We start from the raw sequence: 21,900 nt of genomic DNA, 5'->3' as shown, positions 1-21,900 counted from the left end.
AAATAGACCCCCCCCCCCAAATTCTAGACCAAGGAAGTGAGTGATCAGTGACATGAAAGTGGAACAGAGAATGTCCTCAATTCACACAAGGATGGGAGGGTCAGAAAGATGCTTCATAGCGGAGGTGGAATTTGCATTGACCTCAGGGATGGGTGGGATTTTAACTGGCAGAGCTGGGGCACTCCAGACAGAGTGTACAGCCTGAGCAAAGGTGTGGAGGCGGGAGAAATGGCACTGGGGGTGGGGAGGTTGGAGAGAGAGGCAGGTGAACAGAGCGGGCTAGCAGGGGGCTGGAGGGGGCTGGCGTGTTCTGGCAGGGGGCTCGGTCCTGCTTGGGCTGAGCAGGTGAGGCTGTGGAGAGAGCCCAGAGACAGGGAGACCAATTTGTTTCCTTTTTTACATTAAAAATGTATTTAACGATCTTTTGTTAAAATATCAAATATTTAGTGTGTCCAGATTCCCAATGGGCTCATCAATGTCACAGATGGTTTGCTTCACTGCTCGTCCTGACAGTGTGTTTGAATCAGGACCCGTAGATGTTCACAAAATGCGACGGGCTGATTTGTCCTTTAATCTCTGTTATTTGTTCAGGAAACTGGGACAGTTGTCCGAAGTTTCCCACAGTCTGGATTCTGTGGTGTCATTTAACACCTTTGTCCCCTGTGGTTCTTGTAAACTGGACGTTGGATTTAAAGCTTGATCAGATTCAGGTTCAGGGGGGTTTTTTGTTTGTTTGTTTCTTTGGGTTTTTTTACAAGACTTCTTCGTAAGTGCTGGGTGCTCTTTCATCAGGAGGCCCCGAATGCCTGGGCGTCTCTGTGCACCGGCAGCCTCAGATGCTCAGTGCCAAGCCCAGGCATTCATCAGGGCTGCAAGATTGTGATCATCTCCCGTCACTCCTTCCTGTCTCAGCTGGGATTCTTCCGTAATGAGTCACCTCCTCTCCTTGCGTTAGACACCCAGTGGTACCATTCATTCAGGAAACGAGAGGATTTAACCCATTTGATGTATTTAAAGTATGCTCTATTTTTAATTAGCATTTAAAATTTTACTTTTTAAAAATTTGATTTTAGAGAGAGGAAGGGAAAGAGGGAGAGAAACATCGATTGAGGTGCCTCCTGCATGTGCCCTGACTGGGGATCATGTGCCTTATCTGGGAATCTAACCTGCCAACTTTTGGTGTATGGGATGACGCTCCAACCAACCAAGCCACACTGGCCAGGACCTAATATTTTACTTTTGAATAATTCATATATTCACAAATTCCAATTTCAAAAGGGTGTATGATGAAAAGGCCCCCTCCAACCCCTGGCCTCAGACACTCCTCTCCTCTCCCTCCTGGAGGCAAGCAATATGCCTTCAGGCTTCTTTTTTACAAGCAAATACAGCAGATCTCTCTGTCTCTGTCTCTGTCTCTCTCTCTCTCTCTCTCTCTCTCTCTCACACACACACACACACACACACACCCTTTTATATATTCTTGTTAGAATTTCATCTTTGCAGTTCTTGAAGGTGCTTTTTATTTTCTTCATTTATTTTAGAGAGAGAGAGACATCGATTTGCTGTTCCACCCATTTTTGCATTCATTGGTTGATTCTTGTATGTGCCCTGATGGGGGATTGAATCCGCAACCTTGGTGCATTGGGGAGACGCTCCAACCAACCAGGATAGCAGCCAGCGCTTGATGCTTTCTTCACCGCATAGTTCTAACTGAGTTACAGTGGGAGTGGTTGCATTTCAGGCTCTGAAGAGCTTCCCCATTCGTTTTTCTCGGCTACAGTTATCCCACAGAATGGATGTGTCATGTTGTGTTTAAGAGCAGTCCTTTTGATGGCCATTTAGGTTGCACCAGCATTTTTGGCCTGAGCATGCTGCAGGGCATCACTTTATACACAGGCCATCTCCCATGTGTTGAGGCATCTCTGTAGGATAAATTCTTAGAAGTGGAGTTGGTGGGTCACAAAGAGCCCATCAGTTAGTCGTTTTCAGAGCGCTTTCTCACTGCCCTCAGCTGTGGTTGCCCTCCCAGCAGTGTGGGGGAGGGTCTGTTTTCCCATAGCCTCACCCACACGGTGCATTGTGTGACTTTCCCCCCATGCTAATGGTGACAAATGGCATCCCAGTGTAGTTTTAATTGACGCTTGGGAGCCCACCGCCATCCCATCCCTGCTGTGTGTTCTCTCCACCAGAGATCTGCTGCAGCTGGGAGGGGAGCTGGCCCGGACCTCACGAGCCATCCAGGAAGCGGGCCTGGGGCTGAGCGCGGGCCTGCAGCTGGCCGAGAGCCGGGCCGAGGCAGCCCTGGAGAAGCAGGCGCTGCTGCAGGCCCAGCTGGAGGAGCAGCTGCGGGGCAAGGTGCTGCAGGAGGAGGGCCTGGCCCAGCTGCAGATGCAGAGCAACCTGGACAAGGCCGACTTCAATGCCAGGTGGGTGCCCGTAGGTACCACGTGAGGCAGGGGCGGAGGGGTCTGTTCACTGGGGACGGGCTTGAGCTCAGCCAGTCTTCCCAGACACCCCTGTTGGGAAACTGAAGTCCAGGGGGCTCTTGCCCAGGGCACAGCACAAGCAGTTCAACCTCTGATACCAGATTTCCTCCCAGCTCCTGCAACCTCGACAAGTCTCAGGGTGCCTCCCCAGGAGACAACCTGGGGGGCAACCTCATTCTCATTTACAGACGGAAGTGACTTGCTCAAGGTCATACAGCCAGGGAAGTGAATCCTGGGGTCCCTGCCTCAGGTTTGGGGAAGCGTGCAGGACACAGAGCTGGAGGGTTGGAGGACAAACTGGGGAGAGTCTCCCATTCACCTCTGTTGCTCCCCCACCTCCAGAGTGACAGAGCTGGCCCTGACAGTGGAGCGCCTTCAGAACCAGAACCTGGAGAAGGATCGGGTCAACAAGGCCCTCACGGAGAAGCTTGAGGCCCTGGTGAGAGGCCTGCCCTGGAGGTGTGGCAGGGCGGGATGGGGCACTGACCAGACCCGTGGGCACAGGCTGAGGGCCGGGCTGTTGGGCCACCGTGGAGCTTCCCACTCAGACTGGATCACCCTCATTAACTGAGCATCTAGTGTGTGTGAGGCTTAGTGTGAGCACATTGAACTCTTATCCCATTTCATCCTCTCAGCAGCCCTGTAACAGGATCCCCTTAGACCAGTGGTTCTCAACCTTCTGGCCCTTTAAATACAGTTCCTCATGTTGTGACCCAACCATAAAATTATTTTCGTTGCTACTTCATAACTGTCATGTTGCTACTGTTATGAATCGTAATGTAAATATCTGATATGCAGGATGGTCTTAGGCGACCTCTGTGAAAGGGTCGTTCGACCGCCAAGGGGGTCGCGACCCACAGGTTGAGAACTGCTGCCTTATACAGATGAGAAACCCGAGGCCCCAGAGGAAATACTTGTCCCGAGACTCAGTCTGGGGAGTCAGGACTTGAGCTCATGCCCGTAATCTGCTAGTCCCGGGCTCTTTCTCTTGGAACTCAGCTGCCTCCCCACCCGAGGGACACCCCTCAAAGGTGCCGGCTGGGTTGGTCACCCTTCTGTGTGGGGCCAGGCCCCGTTCTATGTCCAGCTCTTCCCCAGTAGGCTGTGTGACCTGAGGTGGGACACTGCACTTCTCTGGGCCTCGTCTGTTCAGGGCACTTAGTGCTGCTGTGAGGTGACCGAGCGGCTGGACTATGGCCATGGCCTTCGAGGCCGCCTGATGGGTGGGGCCCAGGGAGGGAATGAGTAGGTTTGGGATTAGGGCACAGACCCTGACCACCCTCTCCTCGTCTCTTCGCCACGACTCCAGGAAGCCCTGCAGCTCCAGGAGCAGCCCGGCCTGGACACAGAGGAGGGCGAGGGGCTGCAGCAGACCTTGAGGGACCTGGCACAGGTGTGAGGTGGGAGGGAGCCGGGAGAGGCCAGAGGGTGGGAGCCCTGGGCAGGGCAAGGCCAGGCAGTCCAGGGCCGCCAGCTCCTCTGGTGGCCTTGGCCAGAACTGCCAGTGGTTGGGGAACCTGTGGTCGTGCCTGCGAGAGGTTCAGGCCCATCTGTGAGAAAGGCCCAGTGATGTCTTCCCAATACATGGGAGGCCGCACCTGGCGGGCTGAGGGCTGTGAGCTAGCGGGAGCGGAATCAGGAAGCCTTGCTGGAAGGGGGCTCAGGCTGTGCTGCAGATTTGGGGATGAAGCTAGTCACATGGCCGCTGCGACCCCTCTGCCCCTACTGGGCGTCTTTGCCCAACTAACCTCCCTACTGCCCCACCCCTCAGGCCGTTCTGTCCGACATGGAGAGCGGTGTCCAGCTAAGTGGCTCCGAGCACACCGCTGATGCGTCAGACGGCAGTCTGCGGGGGCTCTCGGGCCCCCGGACCCCGTCCCCATCAAGGCGCTCCTCGCCCGGCCGCGGTCGCTCCCCGCGCCGAGGCCCATCCCCAGCCTGTTCGGACTCCTCCGTGCTCGCCCTGATCCACTCCGCCCTGCACAAACGCCAGCTACAGGTCCAGGTAGCAAGGGCCCAAGCGTCCTGGAGGAGGGGTTTGGGCAGCCCAGGGGCGGAGCCAGTGTTCTGGGGGCGGAGCGTGAGCATCCCAGGGTGGAGTCAGAGCCCTGAGACAGGAGTCAGGGTTCTTGGAGGTGGCTGAGAGCTCAGGGGTAGAATCCGAGCCCCGAGTGGGAGGGGCTTGGGCAGCTGGGGGCGGAGCCTGGGGAGGGAATGTACTTAGGCTGGATTTGCTGGGGACCTCAGGGAGATGGAGGCGCAGAGTCCAGGTGGAGGGCTCAGCATAGGGAGTGGAAGCCTGGCCACTCTCCTGCCTCAGGCCTAGGCCACCGAGTAGGCTGCGGTACGTCCCTGGAGCTAGCACAGGAGCAGGGGGCTCTGAGGGCTCAGTGGCTCCCCCAGACTCAGGGGTTCCCACGCCACAGGACATGCGTGGGCGCTACGAGGCCAGCCAGGACCTCCTGGGCACACTGCGGAAGCAGCTTGGTGACAGCGAGGGTGAGCGCCGTGCCCTGGAGGACCAGCTGCAGCGTCTGCGGGACAAGACCGATGGGGCCACCCAGGCCCAGGAGGATGCCCAGCGCGAGGCCCAGCGTCTGCGGAGTGCCATCGACCTCCTGAACAGGTGCCTGGGAGGTCGGAAGTGGGGGCCTCGGAGAATCAATCGGTGTCTGGGCCCAGCACCAGCCCCAGCCTGGAAGCGTGCAGATTTGCACCAATATGGTCCTAACGAGCCATGTGTGTATGTTTTCTGGCAGTGAGGTAGCAAACGTTTCCTGTACACCTACTGTGTGCCAGGCTCGTGGCCAGGCATTTTATGTGTATAATCTCCAATTAGTCTTCCTGCCAAAGCTTGAGAGGCTTGTCCAAGCTCACGGGGTGTGGCCGGGATAGGAATTGGAACTGAGCAAAACCAATGCTGCCCGTGCCTTGGAAGGAGAGGCTTTTACATTATGTGCACAACGGACACCTCACTTTGCATTCTGCTATTTTTACTTACTATCATGGTGTATGTTTTTCCACCTACTGCTAGCTATCGTGTCTTGTATGCTTAAGGCAGTGGTTCTCAATCTTCCTAATGCCGCGACCCTTTAATACAGTTCCTCATGTTGTGGTGACCCCCAATTTCATTGTTACAAATTGAACATAATTAAAGCATAGTGATTAATCACAAAAACAATATGTAATTATATATGTGTTTCCCCATGGTCTTAGGCGACCCCTATGAAAGGGTCATTCGACCCTCCAAAGGGATTGTGACCCACAGGTTGAGAACTGCTGGCTTAAGGGCTGCTACTTGAAGTGATGAGGCGGGACAGTGAAAGATATGACCACCATCGGCCCCCAGCCTGAGCTGGAAAACCCAGCTGGCTCAGGAGGCACCCTCCCCATTGCTTGTGACTGCTGGAGTTGGGAGAATGGCACCACCCTGCAAATTGTCCGAGCTCCCAGTTGCTGCCTCCCCCTGTCCTGCTCTGGCTACCATGTGCTGCTGGCCTGAACAGCAGGAAGCTCTGAGACCTGGACAGACCCAGCTCCACTGGGCCTCCCAGACGGGGGCTGGGGGGTTATAGAGGCATTTCTGGTCATATGGACTAGCAAGCTGGCAGCACAATTGCCCACATATCTCAGGAGTCTAACCTCTTCAACCTGGTGGAGATAGTGCCACTGCCTCCGTCTGTTCCACTGAGCCCCCAAGTGGGCAGTTTGGGGGAGGAGGTTCCCTCTGCTGGGATGAGTCAGCTTCAGGGAGAGGTAGATGAAATGAGTTGGCCGTGGGCATGGTCAGGGAAGGCTTCCTGGAGGCACGTGCCTTAGAGGACGGAGGCTGTGGCTCACGTGTAGGACGGCAGCATGGCTGTTTTCCCCGATGGGAGCAGCCCCAACATCCCCTTCAGCTCCTCTACCCCTGGTCCTGCAGGGAGAAGGACAGCCTGGCCCATAGCCTGCAGGCGGCCCAGCAGCAGGCTGAGGAGCTGCGGCAGGAGCGGGAGAAACTACAGGTGACACAGGAGGAGCTGCGGCGCCAGCGGGACCAGCTGGAGGAAGAGAAGGAGGACACGGAGCAGGATAGAGCGCGGGCACGCAGGGAGCTCGAGCGGAGGTGCGTAGCTCCTGGCCTCCCTGCCAAGGCCACGTGAATGGGCCTTGGGGCTCCTGACAGTGTCCCTGGGGGCTAGAGAGCACCTGGCCTCCTCCCGTCTTGAGAAGCCCTCCGGTGTAGGGTCTTCTGATCAGTCCTGGCTCGGTAAACAGGCTCAGGGAGGGACAGTCACTTACCTGGGATCCGAGAACTGGAGGAAGGAAGCGTGTGGCTGGTAATAACAACAATAATTAAAATACCAGTAGTAATATTAACATTATTTTTAAAAATTAAAGTTACAGTAATATTAGTGTTAATATCATTTTAAACAATTAGATCATCTTATTTAACCCTCAGGATAACTCTATGATATAGGAGCTGTTATTAGCCCCATTTTATGGATGGTAAAACTGAGGCACAGAGAAGTCATATAATTTCCTTAAGGTCACAGCTAGTTAGTAAAAGCCAGGATTTGAACCCAAGCATTCTGCCCATCACTCTAAAGAGTTAACCTCTTTTTTTTTTTTTTTTAATATATTTTATTGATTTATTTTTACAGAGAGGAAGGAAGAGGGGTAGAGAGTTAGAAACATCGATGAGAGAGAAACATCGATCAGCTGCCTCCTGCACACTCCCCACTGGGGATGCGCCCGCAACCAAGGCACATGCCCCTGACGGGAATCGAACCTAGGACCCTTCAGTCCGCAGGCCGACGCTCCATCCACTGAGCCAAACCGGTTAGGGCAAGAGTTAACCTCTTAACCACTGCACTGTTTACTTCTCTGAGACATAAGTCCTAATGATAGCCAGTACATTATTCTTGTTTCTAAAGGCCCTTGTGGAGCTCTGTCAGGCACTATCCTACATATTTCGTGTCTCCTTAAGTAAGTCATGTATCCTTGTAACAACTTCGTGAGGCCCATTTTGCAGATGTGAAAACTGGGACCCAGAGTCACAGAGCCAGAAGGCGGTGACCCTGGCTGTCCTTCTGGTAAGGCTCTTGCCACCGGGGCTCCTGCCCCAGCCCTGGCCCCCAGCCTGTTCCAGATTGGCTGGCTGAGGGAGACGCAGGGCAGGGAAGTGACAAGGGGCACCCCCCCCGCCTTCTGTCCCACAGCGTTAGACAGCTGGAGCAGCTGGAGGTGAAGCGCTCAGGGCTGGCGAAGGAGCTGGTGGAGGTGAGGGAGGCGCTGAGCTGTGCCACGCTGCAGCGGGACATGTTGCAGGCTGAGAAGGCCGAGGTGGCCGAGGCGCTGACCAAGGTGTGTCCCTGTTTGCCCCACAACCAGAAACCTACCTCCGCCCTGGGCCCCAGACCTTCTCACCCTGGCCACAGACTGACCCCTATTTCAGGCTGACCCCCGACCCTGATCACAGGCAGAACCCTTCCTTCTGGACTCAGGCTAACCTTTGACCCAGGCCACAAACCAACCTCTGACCCCAGACATAAGTGAATTCACCTCTATTAGTGGCCGCATCCCTGCTTTTCCAGACGCTCCTGGGCAGTGCCTGTAGTTCAGGTCATCCAGGCCCATCTCTGGTCACGGGCCTGGGGTCTGTGAGGATAGGGGCACAGTCCTTAGCGAGTGCCTGCCCCACTCCCTGTAGTCTGGGCCCTGAGCAGTGCCACCCCCGAGCCCCCCCTGGGGAGCCCTCTGCCCTGCTCTGCACAGCTCTGCGGTGTGCGGCAGCTTTGAAGTAGCTTCCTAGACGCTGGCCTCTGCCGTGATTTCTCACCGTGCGCCTCCCTTGTCCCTCTACCCCGTCTCTGTCTCTTGTTTCTCCCCATCTTCCATGTCTCTGCACATCTTTTCCCATCGCTCCCGTCTCTGTCCCTCTCGCCATCTCTCCCCACCTGTCTCTGCCGCCCCGTTCTGGCCCCTGCAGGCTGAGGCTGGCCGCATGGACCTCGAGCTCGCGATGACCAAGCTGAGGGCGGAGGAGGCCTCCCTGCGGGACGCCTTGTCCAAGCTGAGCGCCCTCAACGAGAGCCTCGCACAGGACAAGCGGGGCCTGAACCACCTCGTCGCCCAGGTATGTCCCCCTCCTCGCCCCCCTGTGCTCCCCACTCAGAGACCCCAGTGGGCGTCTCAGGCCCAGCCTTGGCCCACATCCTGCCTCGCTGTGCACCTCCCTGAACACCTCTGTCCCCGCACCTCTGTCTCGCTCCCTGCCTCTTTCTGTCCTTCTGTCTCTGACTCTGTCTATCCTCTCTTTCATGGTCTGAGAGAAAAGAAGTTCTGCAGACCTTTCTCCCTTCTTCCCTCTCCCCCGTGTCCACTGCCCCTTCCCCGAGGGAGCCTCCCTGGGCTGTCTGTGATAGGTGGGCGGGTGGCCCTTGGTCCTGGGTGGGACCCCTTTCCCCAGGTGGAGGGGCTGGGCTGATCTGCTCACTCACCCCCACCCCGACCGGCCTCACAGCTGGAGGAGGAAAAGGCAGCCCTGCTGGGCCAGCAGCGGCGAGTGGAGCAGGAGGCCACCCTGGCGAGGGAGGAGCAGGAGCGGCTGGAGCAGCTGCGGCTGGAGCAGGAGGTGGATCGACAGGGCCTGGAGGGCTCCTTGCGGGTGGCAGAGCAGGCCCGGGAGGCCCTGGAGCACCAGGTCCCCACACTGCGCCAGGAGCGCTGCCGGCTGCAGGAGCAGCTGGCCCAGGTGGGTGATGGAGGATGGGGAGCAGGTGGGGCCAGGGTTCTAGCCTCCCAGCCTCCGACACCTGTCCTGGGTAACTCGCAGGCTCAGGAGCCTGAATATGGGCTTAGGTTCAGCCCCACCTCTGCTAACTGGGCCCTACTCCACCTCCCCATGCCTCAGTTGCCCCATCTGTGACACGGGGCCAAGCGTTCTTATCACAAAGGGTTGTTCTGAAGAGGACGCCCGTGGAAGCACTTGGCAGCTGAATCACCTCCCAGTAACAATCTCAATGGGATGATAGGTGGAGAATTTTAGGACTGGAATGTGAGACTTGTTGGGACGACATACTGGAAGGGACCTTAGGGTCTTAGGGACACAGTGACCTTTATATGGCGTGCGGGGCTCCTGGGAGGGGCCTCTATGGGCCACGGCTGCAGGGAGCAGGGCCGTGTTTCCATTCTGAGGCTTGCAAAGCAGCACTCCTTTGGTCTGTTTTATATACTCAGCTTCTCTGGAAGGTCAGGGGCGTAGAAAGGGTTCTGTTATGACCCAAACTGAGTGAGGACCCTCATGTGTGTATGTGTTGCAGGTTCAGAGAAGTCTGTGGTTTGTCCAAGTACACACAGCACATCAGGGTGGAGACTGGGCTTGAACCCTGCTCTCCTTCCTGTTAGGCCAGGGCTGAGTCAGGCCCAGGGTTGGGGTCCTGCATGGTGGGCAGGCTGGGGGGTTATGGGGGGGAGTGGAGGGTGCTCACAGTGCCTGGGTGGGTGCCAGCTCTCCCGACAGCTGAGCGGGCGGGAGCATGAGCTGGAGCAGGCACGGCGGGAGACACAACGGCAGGTAGAGGCGCTGGAGCGGGCGACCCGGGAGAAGGAGGCGCTGGCCAAGGAGCGGGCCGGTTTGGCTGTGCAGCTGGCGGCAGCTGAGCGTGAAGGCCGAACCCTATTGGAGGAAGCCACACGCCTGCGGTAAGGCTTTAGGCTCTGCCCAGCCCACTGGGGCGGGTGGGCGGGGGTCTGCCTGGGGCCACCAGCCGCACCCTGGCATTGGCCCACACACAGTTGCTGAGGAGCAGGGCTTGCCAATGCGTCCTGGCTATGGCTCAGGCTTCCCCAGGGAGCATGGGACCGGCTGGGCAGGTAGGCTGGCACCTGGCCCACGGCTGGCCACGCCCTGGGATCCACAGTTTCCTGGGGCCCGGGAGGCCGAGTCCTGAGGCCTGAGGGATTGTGTGCTGCAGCTTGGAGAAGGAAGCCCTGGAGAGCAGCCTGTTCGAGGTGCAGCAGCAGCTGGCCCAGCTCGAGGCCCGTCGGGAGCAGCTGGAAGCTGATGGGCAGGCCCTGCTTCTGGCCAAGGAGGCCCTGACTGGTATGGGGGGGCCAGGGGTTGGGTGAGGAATACCTGACTCTAACCCAGACTAACCTGTCAAGGTCTGGGGTCTCACGGAAGTTGGGAGCACTGGCTTTGGAGTCTGGCTGACCTGGGTTCCAATCCTGCCGCTGCCGCTTAGATCTGAACTTTTTCGAGCAATTCCCTTCCCCCCTGGGCCACAGGTTCCCCATCTGACAGTTAGAGGTGATTGCCAGCTTTCTAAGGCTGTTGCCAGGAAGGCGTGAGGCAAGCATTTGAGGCCTCACAGCTCCTGGCTCAGCCAGCGGTGCCTGCTGCTTATTGTCATCAGGGCGCTGAGAGAGTTCCGAGTTCTCCGTGGAGCCGTCGCTGCTTTTCTGAGCGACTCTCTCGGCCCTACAGTCCCAGCCCCACTTCTCTCCACACGCCCCACCCGGTTTCTTGGACCATGAAAATTAATCTTCCCGTCCTCGTCCACCTGAGCCAGACAGAACTAGAAACGGAAATGCTGAAAGATCGGGGGGGGGGGGGTTTAGATTGTCCACAGTGGGTGTACCCTCCCCGTGGTCCCTCCATTAGTGCTAACAGCCCACCTAGTTTGTCTATGGCAATTAGTCATTAAAGGAGACGCCTCATGGAAAGCTGTGCAGCTTTGGGAAATTGCCTATCTCCTCTGAGCCTGCATATCCTCATCTGTAAATGACCCATAGTAAGCAATCCACAATGGGGGTTGCTTTCCTCCCCATTTGTGGGAGCCTCCCCATCAGACATTTCATCCCTTTGATGCCATTCCAGGGAGGGAGGGGATGGGGCAGGGCCCGTGGGCTCAGGCAGCAGATGGGAAAACTGAAGCCCAGGGCGTGAGGAGCTTCTCCAAGGGAACCCAGCTGGTACCTGGTGGGCCCTCTCTCCTCTGGGGTTTTGCCTACATGGCTCACCTGGCCTGAGTCTGCTGGTCCACAGGGAGGTTCCGTTCCGACCCAAGTCTGTCCCCTCCCGCTATCCCTGTGCAGGAGAACTGGCAGGCCTCCGGCAGCAGATGACAATGGCAGAGGAGAAGGCGGCTCTGGACAAGGAGCTGATGGCCCAGAAGCTAGTGCAGGCTGAGCGGGAGGCCCAGGCCTCTCTGCGGGAGCAGCGGGCAGCCCACGAGGAGGACGTGCAGCGACTCCAGCGAGAGAAGGTTCGGGTAGCGGGGTCAGGGTGGGCGGGGCTCTGCTCTATCTCCTCTGTGGTCTCAGGCGAGTCATTCTTCTCTCTCTGCCTCGGTTTCCACCTCTGTGAAACAGAACTTTATTTCTGTTCCGGAGGCCCTGGGAGCAGCTGGGAGGAAACACTGGGGACTCCTTATCAAACATACAGATTCCAGGCCCTGGATCTGGTCTAGCCCTGGTGATCCTCATTCAGGAAGGCACTTTCATTTGTAAGAAGTGCTGTTTGCATATGAAGGACCACTCTAGGACCTGAACACATAGTGCGAAAGGTGAGGGGCCAGGTCACTACAAGACAGAACAGAGCTGTCTAAGAACACTGGCTCTGGAGTCACAGGCCTGGGTTTGGATCTGATCTAGGCCAGACTGCAGGATGAGTTATACTGGTTATGTCACCTATGGTCTCTGCCTTCATTTTCCCATCTGTAACGAAGGGGTGAGTATAGCACAGGGGATTGTGAGGATGAGGTGAGATAACCCATATAAAGGGCTTAATATAGTGACTGGCACTTTGTAAATGCTGAGTAAATGCTGGTTGCTATTTTCACGTAGGAGGAGAGAACTCGGGTGGACAGGGCTGCCTGTGTCAGAGGGTCAGGCTGTCCTGCAGGACTCCAGGGGGCGCCATGTGTCGTCTTGGCCTTGGCCTTGTAGTATCACACTTGTCCAGCAGGTGGCAGTGAAGCACTGGAAGTTTCACAAAGGTGCTGGCACTGCCCTCAGACCCTAGGTGGGGCGTTCTTTGCCTGTAGGTTCTACCCACCCAGTCCCCAAGGAGCAAACTCCTGTGCAGTCTTTACTCTCCCTGCCCCGCCTGACTTGGCCTCTTCATGTCACCAAATCTGTACTCTTTCCTGCTACTCTGCCACCCGCAGCCCTAAACCCCTTTTATTCCTCACAGCCAACCCAACTCCCCTCAACCCCTACCTGCAATCCAGGTTCTTTTTTCTCAGTTCCTGAACAACCCTAGTCTACAATTTAGATTGCTCCTCATCGCTCTGGCTTCAGGCTCTCTGTTGGCCCTACTGTCCTGAGCCAGGCCCACCCCTCCCTGGTTGCCGCCCTTGGCTCTGGCCCCATTGCTCACCACGTTCCCCTCGGGGTCCACACCCCAGTGACCCTTACATATTATGATTTCCCTGTGTGCCGTGCTCTCTCCTCCCTCCAGGCCATCTCTGGGGCTGTACTCTGGGCCTGAGGTTCTTTCCCCCCCTTTTCCTGCTGACTGCTACTCGTCTCTCCTCCAGGAGACATTCTCCAACCCCCAGACCAGGGCTGCTGCTCCTCGGGGCTCGTGCAACCGTGGCTTGTCCCAGCCACAGCCCTTAGCAGCCACCCATCTTGTAGTTTCCTGATCACCTGTCTCTCAGGGTCTGGGGTACAGGTGGCCTTGCAGCCTCATGGGTCACATGTGCTTGGGCCTGGCCCCCAGGAGGCAGCATGGCGGGAGCTGGAGGCAGAACGGGCCCAACTGCAGAGTCAGCTGCAGCGGGAGCGGGAGGAGCTGCTGGCCCGGCTGGAGGCCGAGAAGGAGGAGCTGAGCGAGGAGATCGCTGCCCTGCAGCAGGAGCGGGATGAGGGCCTCCTCCTGGCTGAGAGTGAGAAGCAGCAGGTTCGTGAGCCCTGGAGGGGCCCGGGTTCTGGGGCTGGTTCCCGCTTAGCTACCCAGCAGCTAGGAGCTAGGAGTCCGTAGCCATGCCTGGTATACAGTCGGAGCCTACTGAGTGGTAGCCTCAGTTGTGACACCATGAGCACTGGTTGCAAAAAAGCTGCCCCACGTTTTCCCATCTCCCCTCCCACCCAGGCTGGGCATGGTGTCCCCATGGCTGCCTTCTGAGCAGTCCCCACAACACCCACATGTATCAGCTGACCCTCCTCAAAAAGAACTAACTCCCGACTTTCCATAACGTCATGAGGACAGGGCAGACTGCATCTTTCTCTTCTCTTCACCAGCTCTGTCACCCTGGGCGAGTCACTTTACCTCCTTGAGCCTCTGTTTCCCCGTCTGTAAAGTGGGAATCACGGAGGGCCCTGCTTCAGGGTTGCTGTAGCATGTTAGTGAGATATGGGTTGTGTCCATGTCCAGTTACTGTTACTCTTGTATCCTTTTCTGGGGCTTTAGGAGGAGTGAACCTGTACCTCTGTCCTGGGTCCACCTATGGTGACCCAGTCATGCCCCCAAGTCCACAGTGGGCACAGTTCCCAGGGCAGGGTGGGGGGAAGGCCCAAGCATGCCCCCAAGATCAACTAACCCCCCAGGCCCTTCGCTCTCTGCCTCTGCCAGGCCCTGTCGCTAAAGGAGTCTGAGAAGACGGCGCTGTCAGAGAAACTGGTGGGTACACAGCACAGCCTGACCGCCATCTCCCTGGAGATGGAGCGACAGAAGCGAGATGCTCAGAGCCGGCAGGAGCAGGACCGGGTAGGTGGGCCTCCGTCTGAGCCGGAGACACAGCCCTGCCTGGAGGAGCCCCTGTCTGAGGGCGAGGCATGGCTCTGCCCTGGGGAAGCCCCAGACTGTGTGGGAAGCTTCGGCCCTTCCCCGGGAGTCCCCATCTGAGGGAGGTAGCACGGCTCTGCCCAAGGGAACCCCTAGTCTGAGAAAGACTAGTTATGTAGACAGCACTCTCTAGGCATCAAGGGACCACGGAGGGCCTGGCAAGCCAGCGGGAGGGGCCGTGCTTGGTGCTGAAAGTGGGGTGCTGGGGAAGGGGACACAGCACCATCTGAGGAGCCCATCTGTCCTAGGGCACCATGAACACCCTGACATCCGAGCTGCGGGACCTGCGGGCCCAGCTTGAGGAGGCTGCCGCGGCCCATGCTCAGGAGGTGAAGAGGCTGCAGGAGCAGGCCCGAGACCTGGGCAGGCAGCGGGAATCCTGCGTGCGCGAGGTGAGCCCTCCGCCCCACACCCTTCCAGGCAGCACCCCCTACATGCTGCTGGGGGCCTGGTTCGGTGAGGGGCCAGAAAATTGTAAGGCTCTTTCCTGCATTCAAGGGCAAATGAACAGCCAGCTGAGAAAGGAGGCAGCAAGCATGTATTAAGTACTTGTGATGTACACGTGGGACTGGGGCACTCAAGGTGGTCCCTGCCCTTTTGGCATCGTCCAAGGATGATCCTGATGATTTCAGACCCAAACACTGCTGACTCCAGCTTGCTTTGCCCGAATCATAACTCTCGCCTGTGGTCTGAGTCTATGCAGAGGGATGGGGCAGGTGCCCCCTGGCCTGGGACCTGGAGATGGGCTGGTTTCCACCAAGGTCCCGGTTGGGTGGGACCCGACTCCTGTCCAGTGACAACCAGGGTCCTCACAGGCAGAGGAGCTTCGGACTCAGCTGCGCCTGCTGGAGGATGCCCGTGATGGGCTGCGGCGGGAGCTGCTGGAGGCCCAGCGCAAGGTACGAGAGAGCCAGGATGGCCGTGAGGCCCAGCGGCAGGAGGCGGCCGAGCTGCGGCGCAGCCTGGGTGAGGGTGCCAAGGAGCGCGAGGCCCTGCGGCGGTCCAACGAGGAGCTGCGGGCTGCCGTGAAGAAGGCCGAGAGTGAGCGGATCAGGTGGGGAGACAGGAGGGACCAGCCCGGAGTCCTTCACTGAGCCCTGACCTTCACACTGAATTTTGTCCGTGGAAGCTAACTTCACCCCCAGGGTTCAGGGGAAATGGCACAGGTGGGGAGTTTTTGCCCTTGAACCAAGCCAGGCACTGATGGAAGGGGAAAGGTGGCAGCAGGCAGGGTTGGGTCCAGACTCTGACCCCACCTGGTGGATCTCCCTGGAGACTCAGTGCGTGCACCCCTACCCCAGCCATTGGTCCGTCTCTCCCAGCTGAGGGTCTGGGCCCAGCCCGGAGGGGTCAGCTCAGGACAGGGCCACGTGGGCAAGCAGCACTTGGGCACCTTCAGACCAGGAGCCAGTCGGACCCATCCCAGGAATAATGGGAAGGGACTTCTGTGTAGAGCCACACTATATCTTCCTGGAACCTAGGCTGCCTCTGACCCCTGCCCTTTTCAGCCTGAAGCTGGCCAATGATGACAAGGAGCAGAAACTGGCGCTCCTCGAAGAGGCTCGGGTGGCCATGGGCAAGGAGGCCGGGGACCTGCGGGCCGGGCTGCAGGAGGTGGAGCGCTCTCGGCTGGAGGCTCGGAGGGAGCTGCAGGAGCTGCGGCGACAGGTACCCTCCGCACGCGGCACCCTCCCCGGGCACTTGCTGTCTGCCCTGAGCCAGGAGCACCCCCTTTCTGGAGCCAAGGGCCCTCCGTATGTAAAACCAGGGGCTGAAACTATAATACTGCAAGCTTTGAGCATCACCAACACCCTGGGCCAGGTGGGGCTGTGGGTGCTGAGCCTGGGTCCTCGGTCCTACCTGTGTCCACTCTCTCTCAGATGAAGATGCTGGACAGTGAGAATGCCAGGCTGGGCAGGGAGCTGGTGGAGCTGCAGGGCCGCCTGGCACTCGGCGAGCGGGCAGAAAAGGAGGGACGAAGGGAAGCCCTGGGCCTCCGACAGAAGCTGCTGAAGGGCGAGGCCAGCCTGGAGGCCTTGCGACAGGAGGTAACTAAGTGGGTGGCGGGCTGCCTGGAGGGAGAGGGTCCTCGTAGGCAGCCAGGCTGCTCTGTGCCTCTCTCCTCCCTCCCTCTGCAAGGAGCAGGCAGGAACTCTAGTGCTGGAGTCATTCTGAGACCACTCCCCAGCATTTGTCCCTAACCGATTGCTTGAGAATCTCCCCTAGTTATCTATACTTATAAAAGGGTATTATGCTAATTAGACCAGACATCTTCCAGACATCCTTCCGGACAAAGCCACAGTGGTGGGACTGAGGCAGAGGCAGTTAGGGGCGATCAGGCTGGCAGGGGAGAGCAGTTAGGGTGATCAGGCCAGCAGGGGAGAGCAGTTAGGGGATCAGGCCAGCAGGGGAGAGCAGTAAGGGGGATCAGGCTGGCAGCAGAGAGCAATTAGGGCAACCAGGCTGGCAGCAGAGAGCAGTTAGGGCAACCAGGCTGGCAGGGGAGAGAAGTTAGGAGGATCAGGCTGGCAGGGGAGAGCAGTTAGGGGGTTCAAGCTGGCAGGGGAGAGCAGTTAGGGAGATCAGGCTGGCAGGCAGAGTAGTTAGGGGCAGTCAGGCAGGCAGACAGATGAGTGGTTAGGAGCCAGCAGTCCTGGATTGTGAGAGGGATGTCTGACTACCAGAAGTCAGACATCCCCTGAGGGGTTCTGAATTGGAGAGGGTTCAGGCCGGGCTGAGGGACGCGCCCCCCACCCTCCCGCATGCATGAATTTTGTGCACTGGGCTTCTAGTAATAGTAATAATAACAACTGCAAGAACTGTGTAGCAGGAGTGGGGTGGGAGGGGGGGGAATTCTGTAGGTAGAACCAGAACCTTGTTTGATTCTCCCAGCAGCCCCATTTTACAGAGAGAACCAAACACTGAGGCTCAGAGAGATAAGGGATCTACCCAAGGTCACACACATGTAGGTCTGTCTGAATCCAAAGTCGCTGTCTTTTCTGGCTGTTTCACTGCATTGAATCTACTGGGTGACCTTGACTGAGTCACTTAACCTCTCTGTGCTTCAGAGCACTCGGGGCACAGGGGCTAGCACAGCAGGGGAGGTATACACAGAGATCCTGGCATCCAGGCGCTGCTCAGTAGCAGCGACACTGATGACTGGGAGGAGTTGACTCATTCTCTGTACCAGAGAGCTGTGTGCGTGTGTGTGTGTGTGTGTGTGTGTGTGTGTGTGTGAGAGAGAGAGAGAGAGAGAGAGAGAGAGAGAGGAAGAGAGAAACAGAGAGAGAGATCATGAACTCCATCAGTAAACAGTTTTCAGTGCATGCCCCCATTGTGTGGCCTATTGATAAACTGTGTGCTCTGAAAGGCCGCGTAGTCTAGCGGTGCAGAGAACGCCCCTTGGAGCCAGAGTGCCTGGCCTTGAATCCTAGCTCCCGGCTTACTAGTGTGGCCTTGGCCTAGTTCCATCACTGCTCTGAGCCTCAGTTTCCTCATTTGTGGACTAGAGATGATTCACAGGGCAGAGCTGATAGTTTTTGGAAAGTGCTTAGTGCCTGCCATTGCTAAGTTCTATCTATGCAAGCGCTAGCTGTTAGTTTACTAGTAATAAACTAGTGGGTATGTGCACAGAAGGAAGAGATACATTCTAATAGTCCCTCCCACACCATGGATGGACCTCACCTGCTTGGATGGAGACCACTAAAGGAATAGGTCTTGTGCTCCCCACTTTGGGGCGGGGCCGGGGGGGGGGGGGAGGTGAAGAGGGGACTCTAGGCTAGACCTGGGCGTCAGGATGTAGGGTTGGGAGACGGCCTTGCTGGCTCTCACCTTCTCACCTCCGGGCTTCGCCCCTGTCTCAGCTCCAGGGAGCCCAGCGGAAGCTGCAGGAGCAAGAAGGCGAGTTCCGAGCCCGCGAGCGAGGCCTGGTAGGCAACCTGGAGGAGGCGCGCAGCGCGGAGAAGCAGCAGCTGGACCACGCGCGCAGCCTGGAGCTGAAGCTGGAGGCGGCTCGGGCCGAGGCTGCGGAGCTGGGGCTGCGGCTGAGCGCGGCCGAGGGCCGGGGACAAGGCCTGGAGGCCGAGCTGGCCCGCGTGGAGGCCCAGCGTCGTGCGGCGGAGGCCCAACTGGGTGGCCTGCGATCTGCCCTGCGCCGGGGTCTGGGTCTGGGCCGTGCGCCCAGTCCCGCCCCCAGTCCCGCCGTGCGGCAGGCGCTTGGCTCCCCAGCCCGCAGCCCACCCACCCGAGGTGAGCGGAGCGCCAGAGCCGGGTGGGAGGGGAGAGCGGGAGGCGGGCCTCGAGGTGTCCCCGCCCCCCACGATTCGGTCTGTTCTCCTGAAGACCCACCCTAGGCTGGGCCCAATCCTCCTTTGATTACCAGTCTCAAGACCCGACCCCCTCGGCTGGTCCCAGACTCCTGGCGGAGAACCACCCAAATGCACACCCCCCTTCCACCCACAGTGGGTAAATGTGGGGCAATTTGGGTGTCCCGTGGCGGAGGCTGGAGGATGCTAACAGGCTGGAGCCCATCCTGCAGTTCCGATGTTGACCTCTAGGTGCCGCCCTGTCTCTGTTCATTCTGCCCCTCCCGGTTCTGTTGCTCATCCCCTTCCCAGCTTTGAGACCAAGCAAATCAGTTAGCAGCTTTGAGCCCGCCCCGCCTGTGAAGGGGGGAATTGGTCCTCACCTCTCAGGGAATTCCTGTGAGGATGGAAGGAGGTGACCTAGGGAAAGCTTTGGCCTAGTGCCCGCACTCAGTACAGGGAGATGTCAAGGTGATGGAGTGTCCACACTTGGGCTGGGCCCTGGGGACACAGCCGTCCAGGCGTCATGGTCTGGGTGGGAGCAGGCATTGGAGCCCCACGAGGGTGGGATGAATTCACCCCAACACAGTCGTGGGGAGAGAAGGGAACAGCATGTATGAAGGCCATAGTGCTGGAAGAGAGAATATTCTGGAACATGGAGCTGAGGGTGATGGGGAGTGGCCAGCTTGTAAAGGGTGAGAGGCTCAGACTGGGCGTGAGCAGCAGGGCCTCTAAGTGATGGCATGGAAGTTGGGCTGAACTGAGGGCTGGTGAAGGGTGACAGGAGGGTGAGGGGACCCGGTTTGTGCTACGGGCTCACGTGGGCTGCTGGGCATAGCAGGGTTGGGGGAGATGTGCTGAGAGCCTGCAGGCACCATCCTGGCAGGAGAGGCCATGTCTCCTGCATCCCTGAGCAGGTCTCCTCCTCCAGGAAGTGGGGACGGGCCCAGTAGCCCCAGCCCCTTGGAACGTAGCCCTGGATCTGAGCCACCGTCCCCAGGACCTGCTACCTCCCCAACGTCTCCAGATCTGGACCCAGAGGCCGTGCGAGGGGCCCTCCGGGATTTCCTGCAGGAGCTGCGGAGCACCCAGAGAGAACGGGTGAGGCTGGTGTGAGGGGCCGGGTAGGGAATGGGTGGCTGAGACCTGGGAGGGGCTGCAGGTTGTCAGAGCAGGGGTCTTCCCCTTCCCCTGACCTTGGGACTGCAGGATGAGTTTCGGGCCCAGACCAGTGCCCTGAGTCGCCAGCTGGTGGAGATGGAGGCCGAGAGGGACAGCGCAACCTCGAGGGCAAGGCAGCTGCAAAAGGCTGTGGCCCAGAGTGAGGAAGGTGAGTCTGACCCCGGGCCTTTGCTTTGCTCTCGTGTGCTCTTGGCAGCGGAGCTGGAAGGCTGTGGGATTGCCCTGAGCGGCTCCTGCATCCCTGCCCTGGCCACTGTGACCAGGAGCATCACACCCTAAATGACAGTTGGGGGCCGTCATTTCTGGGGGACCCTCCTTGATCAGGCTCACCCCATGTTCAGACTTACAGACCCTCAAAGACTCAGAGAGGCAGGTCCCATGGTGAGTGGAGGGCAGGCCAGGTCTTTTGGGGCCTGGGTCAGGCATTTGGGCTGTGCCTGGCCAGGCCTCACCCCTGGGGTGGGGGCCACAGCTCGGCGCAGCGTGGACGGGCGGCTGAGCGGGGCCCAGGCGGAGCTGGCGCTGCAGGAGGACAGTGTGCGACGCAGCGAGCGGGAGCGCCGGGCTGCCCTCGACCAGGTGGCCGCCCTGGAGAGGAGCCTGCAGGCCACCGAGAGTGAGCTCCGGGCCAGCCAGGTAGGCAGGGCTGAGGGCCAGTGGGATGAGGGGAGGATCTGCTGTCTGAATAGGTGTTTGTAAGTCCTACTGTGTGCATGCATCTCTGTTTCTGCCTGGTCTCAGCACCCATTGAAGTGACAGTACTCGGGACCTCTGTTCCCTTCGTCTCTGTAGAGCCACATGAGTGATGTTCTGGGGGTTTTATGTGTTTGCTGGGCATCTGTATGTGGGGGGCGGGGGACGGGGGGTGGGGGGCAGGGTGCACAGGCCCTGATGGTGACAGTCCAAGCTGCCAAGGACTTGAGACCCCAGCACAGCCATGGATCTGGATCCCCTCTGTTTCCTCCTCCCCCCTTTTCTCCCCGGCCCTCCATTACTGCCCCCACAGCCCACCCTCTGCCTCTGGCTCTAGGCCCAGCTTGAGCTGGGTTGTTGTGTCTGCGGCTCCAGCGCTGGCCTTGGGCCCAGCCACAGGGGCCGCGGGAGGAGGCCAGGAACAAAGCTGGGCAGGAGCCAGCGTGGGGCTGCCGGGTGTAGACCTGGCAGGGTTGGGGAACTGAGCAGGGCGGGAGAGGGGCCAGGCCTGGCGGGGGTGTGTGTGTGGGGGGGGGGCGGGTGGTTGTAAGAACACCCCCTTGACCTGCCCTGTCTCCAGGACGGGTGACAGGGATGGAAGGACCCCAGTCTGTCTTCCTGACCTGTCCCCTCTCCCCAAGTCTCCTTCACAGTCTGAACTCACTTGGGGGGAGGAGCATCATACCCTAAAACGTGCGGGGGCCCAGGCCTCCTGCCCGACTCAACTCAGGTCACACTTGCAGCTTGGGGGACCTGAGGGATGCGGCAGGGGTCGGGTGGGGTGGGCTGGACAGCTGGGGCCTGAGCCCTCCCCCACCCACAGGAGAAGATCAGCAAGATGAAGGCCAATGAGGTGAAGCTGGAGAGTGACAAGCGGCGTCTGAAGGAGGTGCTGGACGCCTCTGAGAGCCGCACCATCAAGCTTGAGCTGCAGCGGCGCTCGCTCGAGGGGGAGCTGCAGCGCAGCCGCCTGGGCCTGAGCGACCGGGAGGCCCAGGCCCAGGCCCTCCAGGAGCGGGTGGACTCCCTGCAGAGACAGGTGGGTCCCCTCCCCCCGCGCAGGCCCAGTGCCAAGTGCTATACGGGGACTATGTAATCCTCCCTGTGAGATAGTATCATCCCTGTTTCATGGATGGATGAATAGAGGTTCAGGAGGTGATGTCATCGCCCAAGATCATGTAGCTAATAAGAGGCAGAGCCCACATCAGAATTTAGGACTGGTTGATGGCAGAATCTGCACTCATGGGAAGCATGCTGGAGAAGCTGGAGAAGTAGACTTCACTCATTTCCTATTTTTTTTTTAAAAAATATATTTTATTGATTTTTTACAGAGAGGAAGGGAGAGGGATAGAGAGTTAGAAACATCGATGAGAGAGAAACATCGATCAGCCGCCTCCTGCACATCTCCTACTGGGTATGTGCCCGCAACCCAGGTACATGCCCTTGACCGGAATCGAAC

General features: G+C 58.6%; 1 protein-coding gene across 1 annotated transcript in view; it reads left to right on the top strand.

Annotated features, from left to right (window-relative positions):
* The window catches only part of CROCC (ciliary rootlet coiled-coil, rootletin), a gene marked incomplete at its 5' end in the record, with an annotated part of 33,213 nt that overhangs the window by 6,948 nt on the left and 4,365 nt on the right, over nt 1-21,900 (top strand). Inside the window, 23 exon segments of the mRNA XM_081085281.1 lie at nt 2,190-2,426; nt 2,829-2,925; nt 3,796-3,879; nt 4,258-4,491; nt 4,913-5,112; nt 6,409-6,591; nt 7,688-7,832; nt 8,458-8,604; nt 8,992-9,222; nt 9,979-10,172; nt 10,445-10,572; nt 11,568-11,737; nt 13,198-13,377; nt 14,050-14,184; nt 14,511-14,654; nt 15,078-15,316; nt 15,771-15,930; nt 16,143-16,310; nt 18,126-18,510; nt 19,498-19,667; nt 19,776-19,896; nt 20,221-20,384; nt 21,265-21,480. Of these exon segments, the coding sequence (XP_080941407.1) occupies nt 2,190-2,426; nt 2,829-2,925; nt 3,796-3,879; nt 4,258-4,491; nt 4,913-5,112; nt 6,409-6,591; nt 7,688-7,832; nt 8,458-8,604; nt 8,992-9,222; nt 9,979-10,172; nt 10,445-10,572; nt 11,568-11,737; nt 13,198-13,377; nt 14,050-14,184; nt 14,511-14,654; nt 15,078-15,316; nt 15,771-15,930; nt 16,143-16,310; nt 18,126-18,510; nt 19,498-19,667; nt 19,776-19,896; nt 20,221-20,384; nt 21,265-21,480 (4,132 nt within the window).

Source organism: Myotis nattereri (assembly GCF_964212035.1).
Source record: "Myotis nattereri genome assembly, chromosome: 3".
Taxonomy (NCBI): domain Eukaryota; kingdom Metazoa; phylum Chordata; class Mammalia; order Chiroptera; family Vespertilionidae; genus Myotis; species Myotis nattereri.
This window is presented reverse-complemented; position numbering and strand designations above follow the sequence as displayed.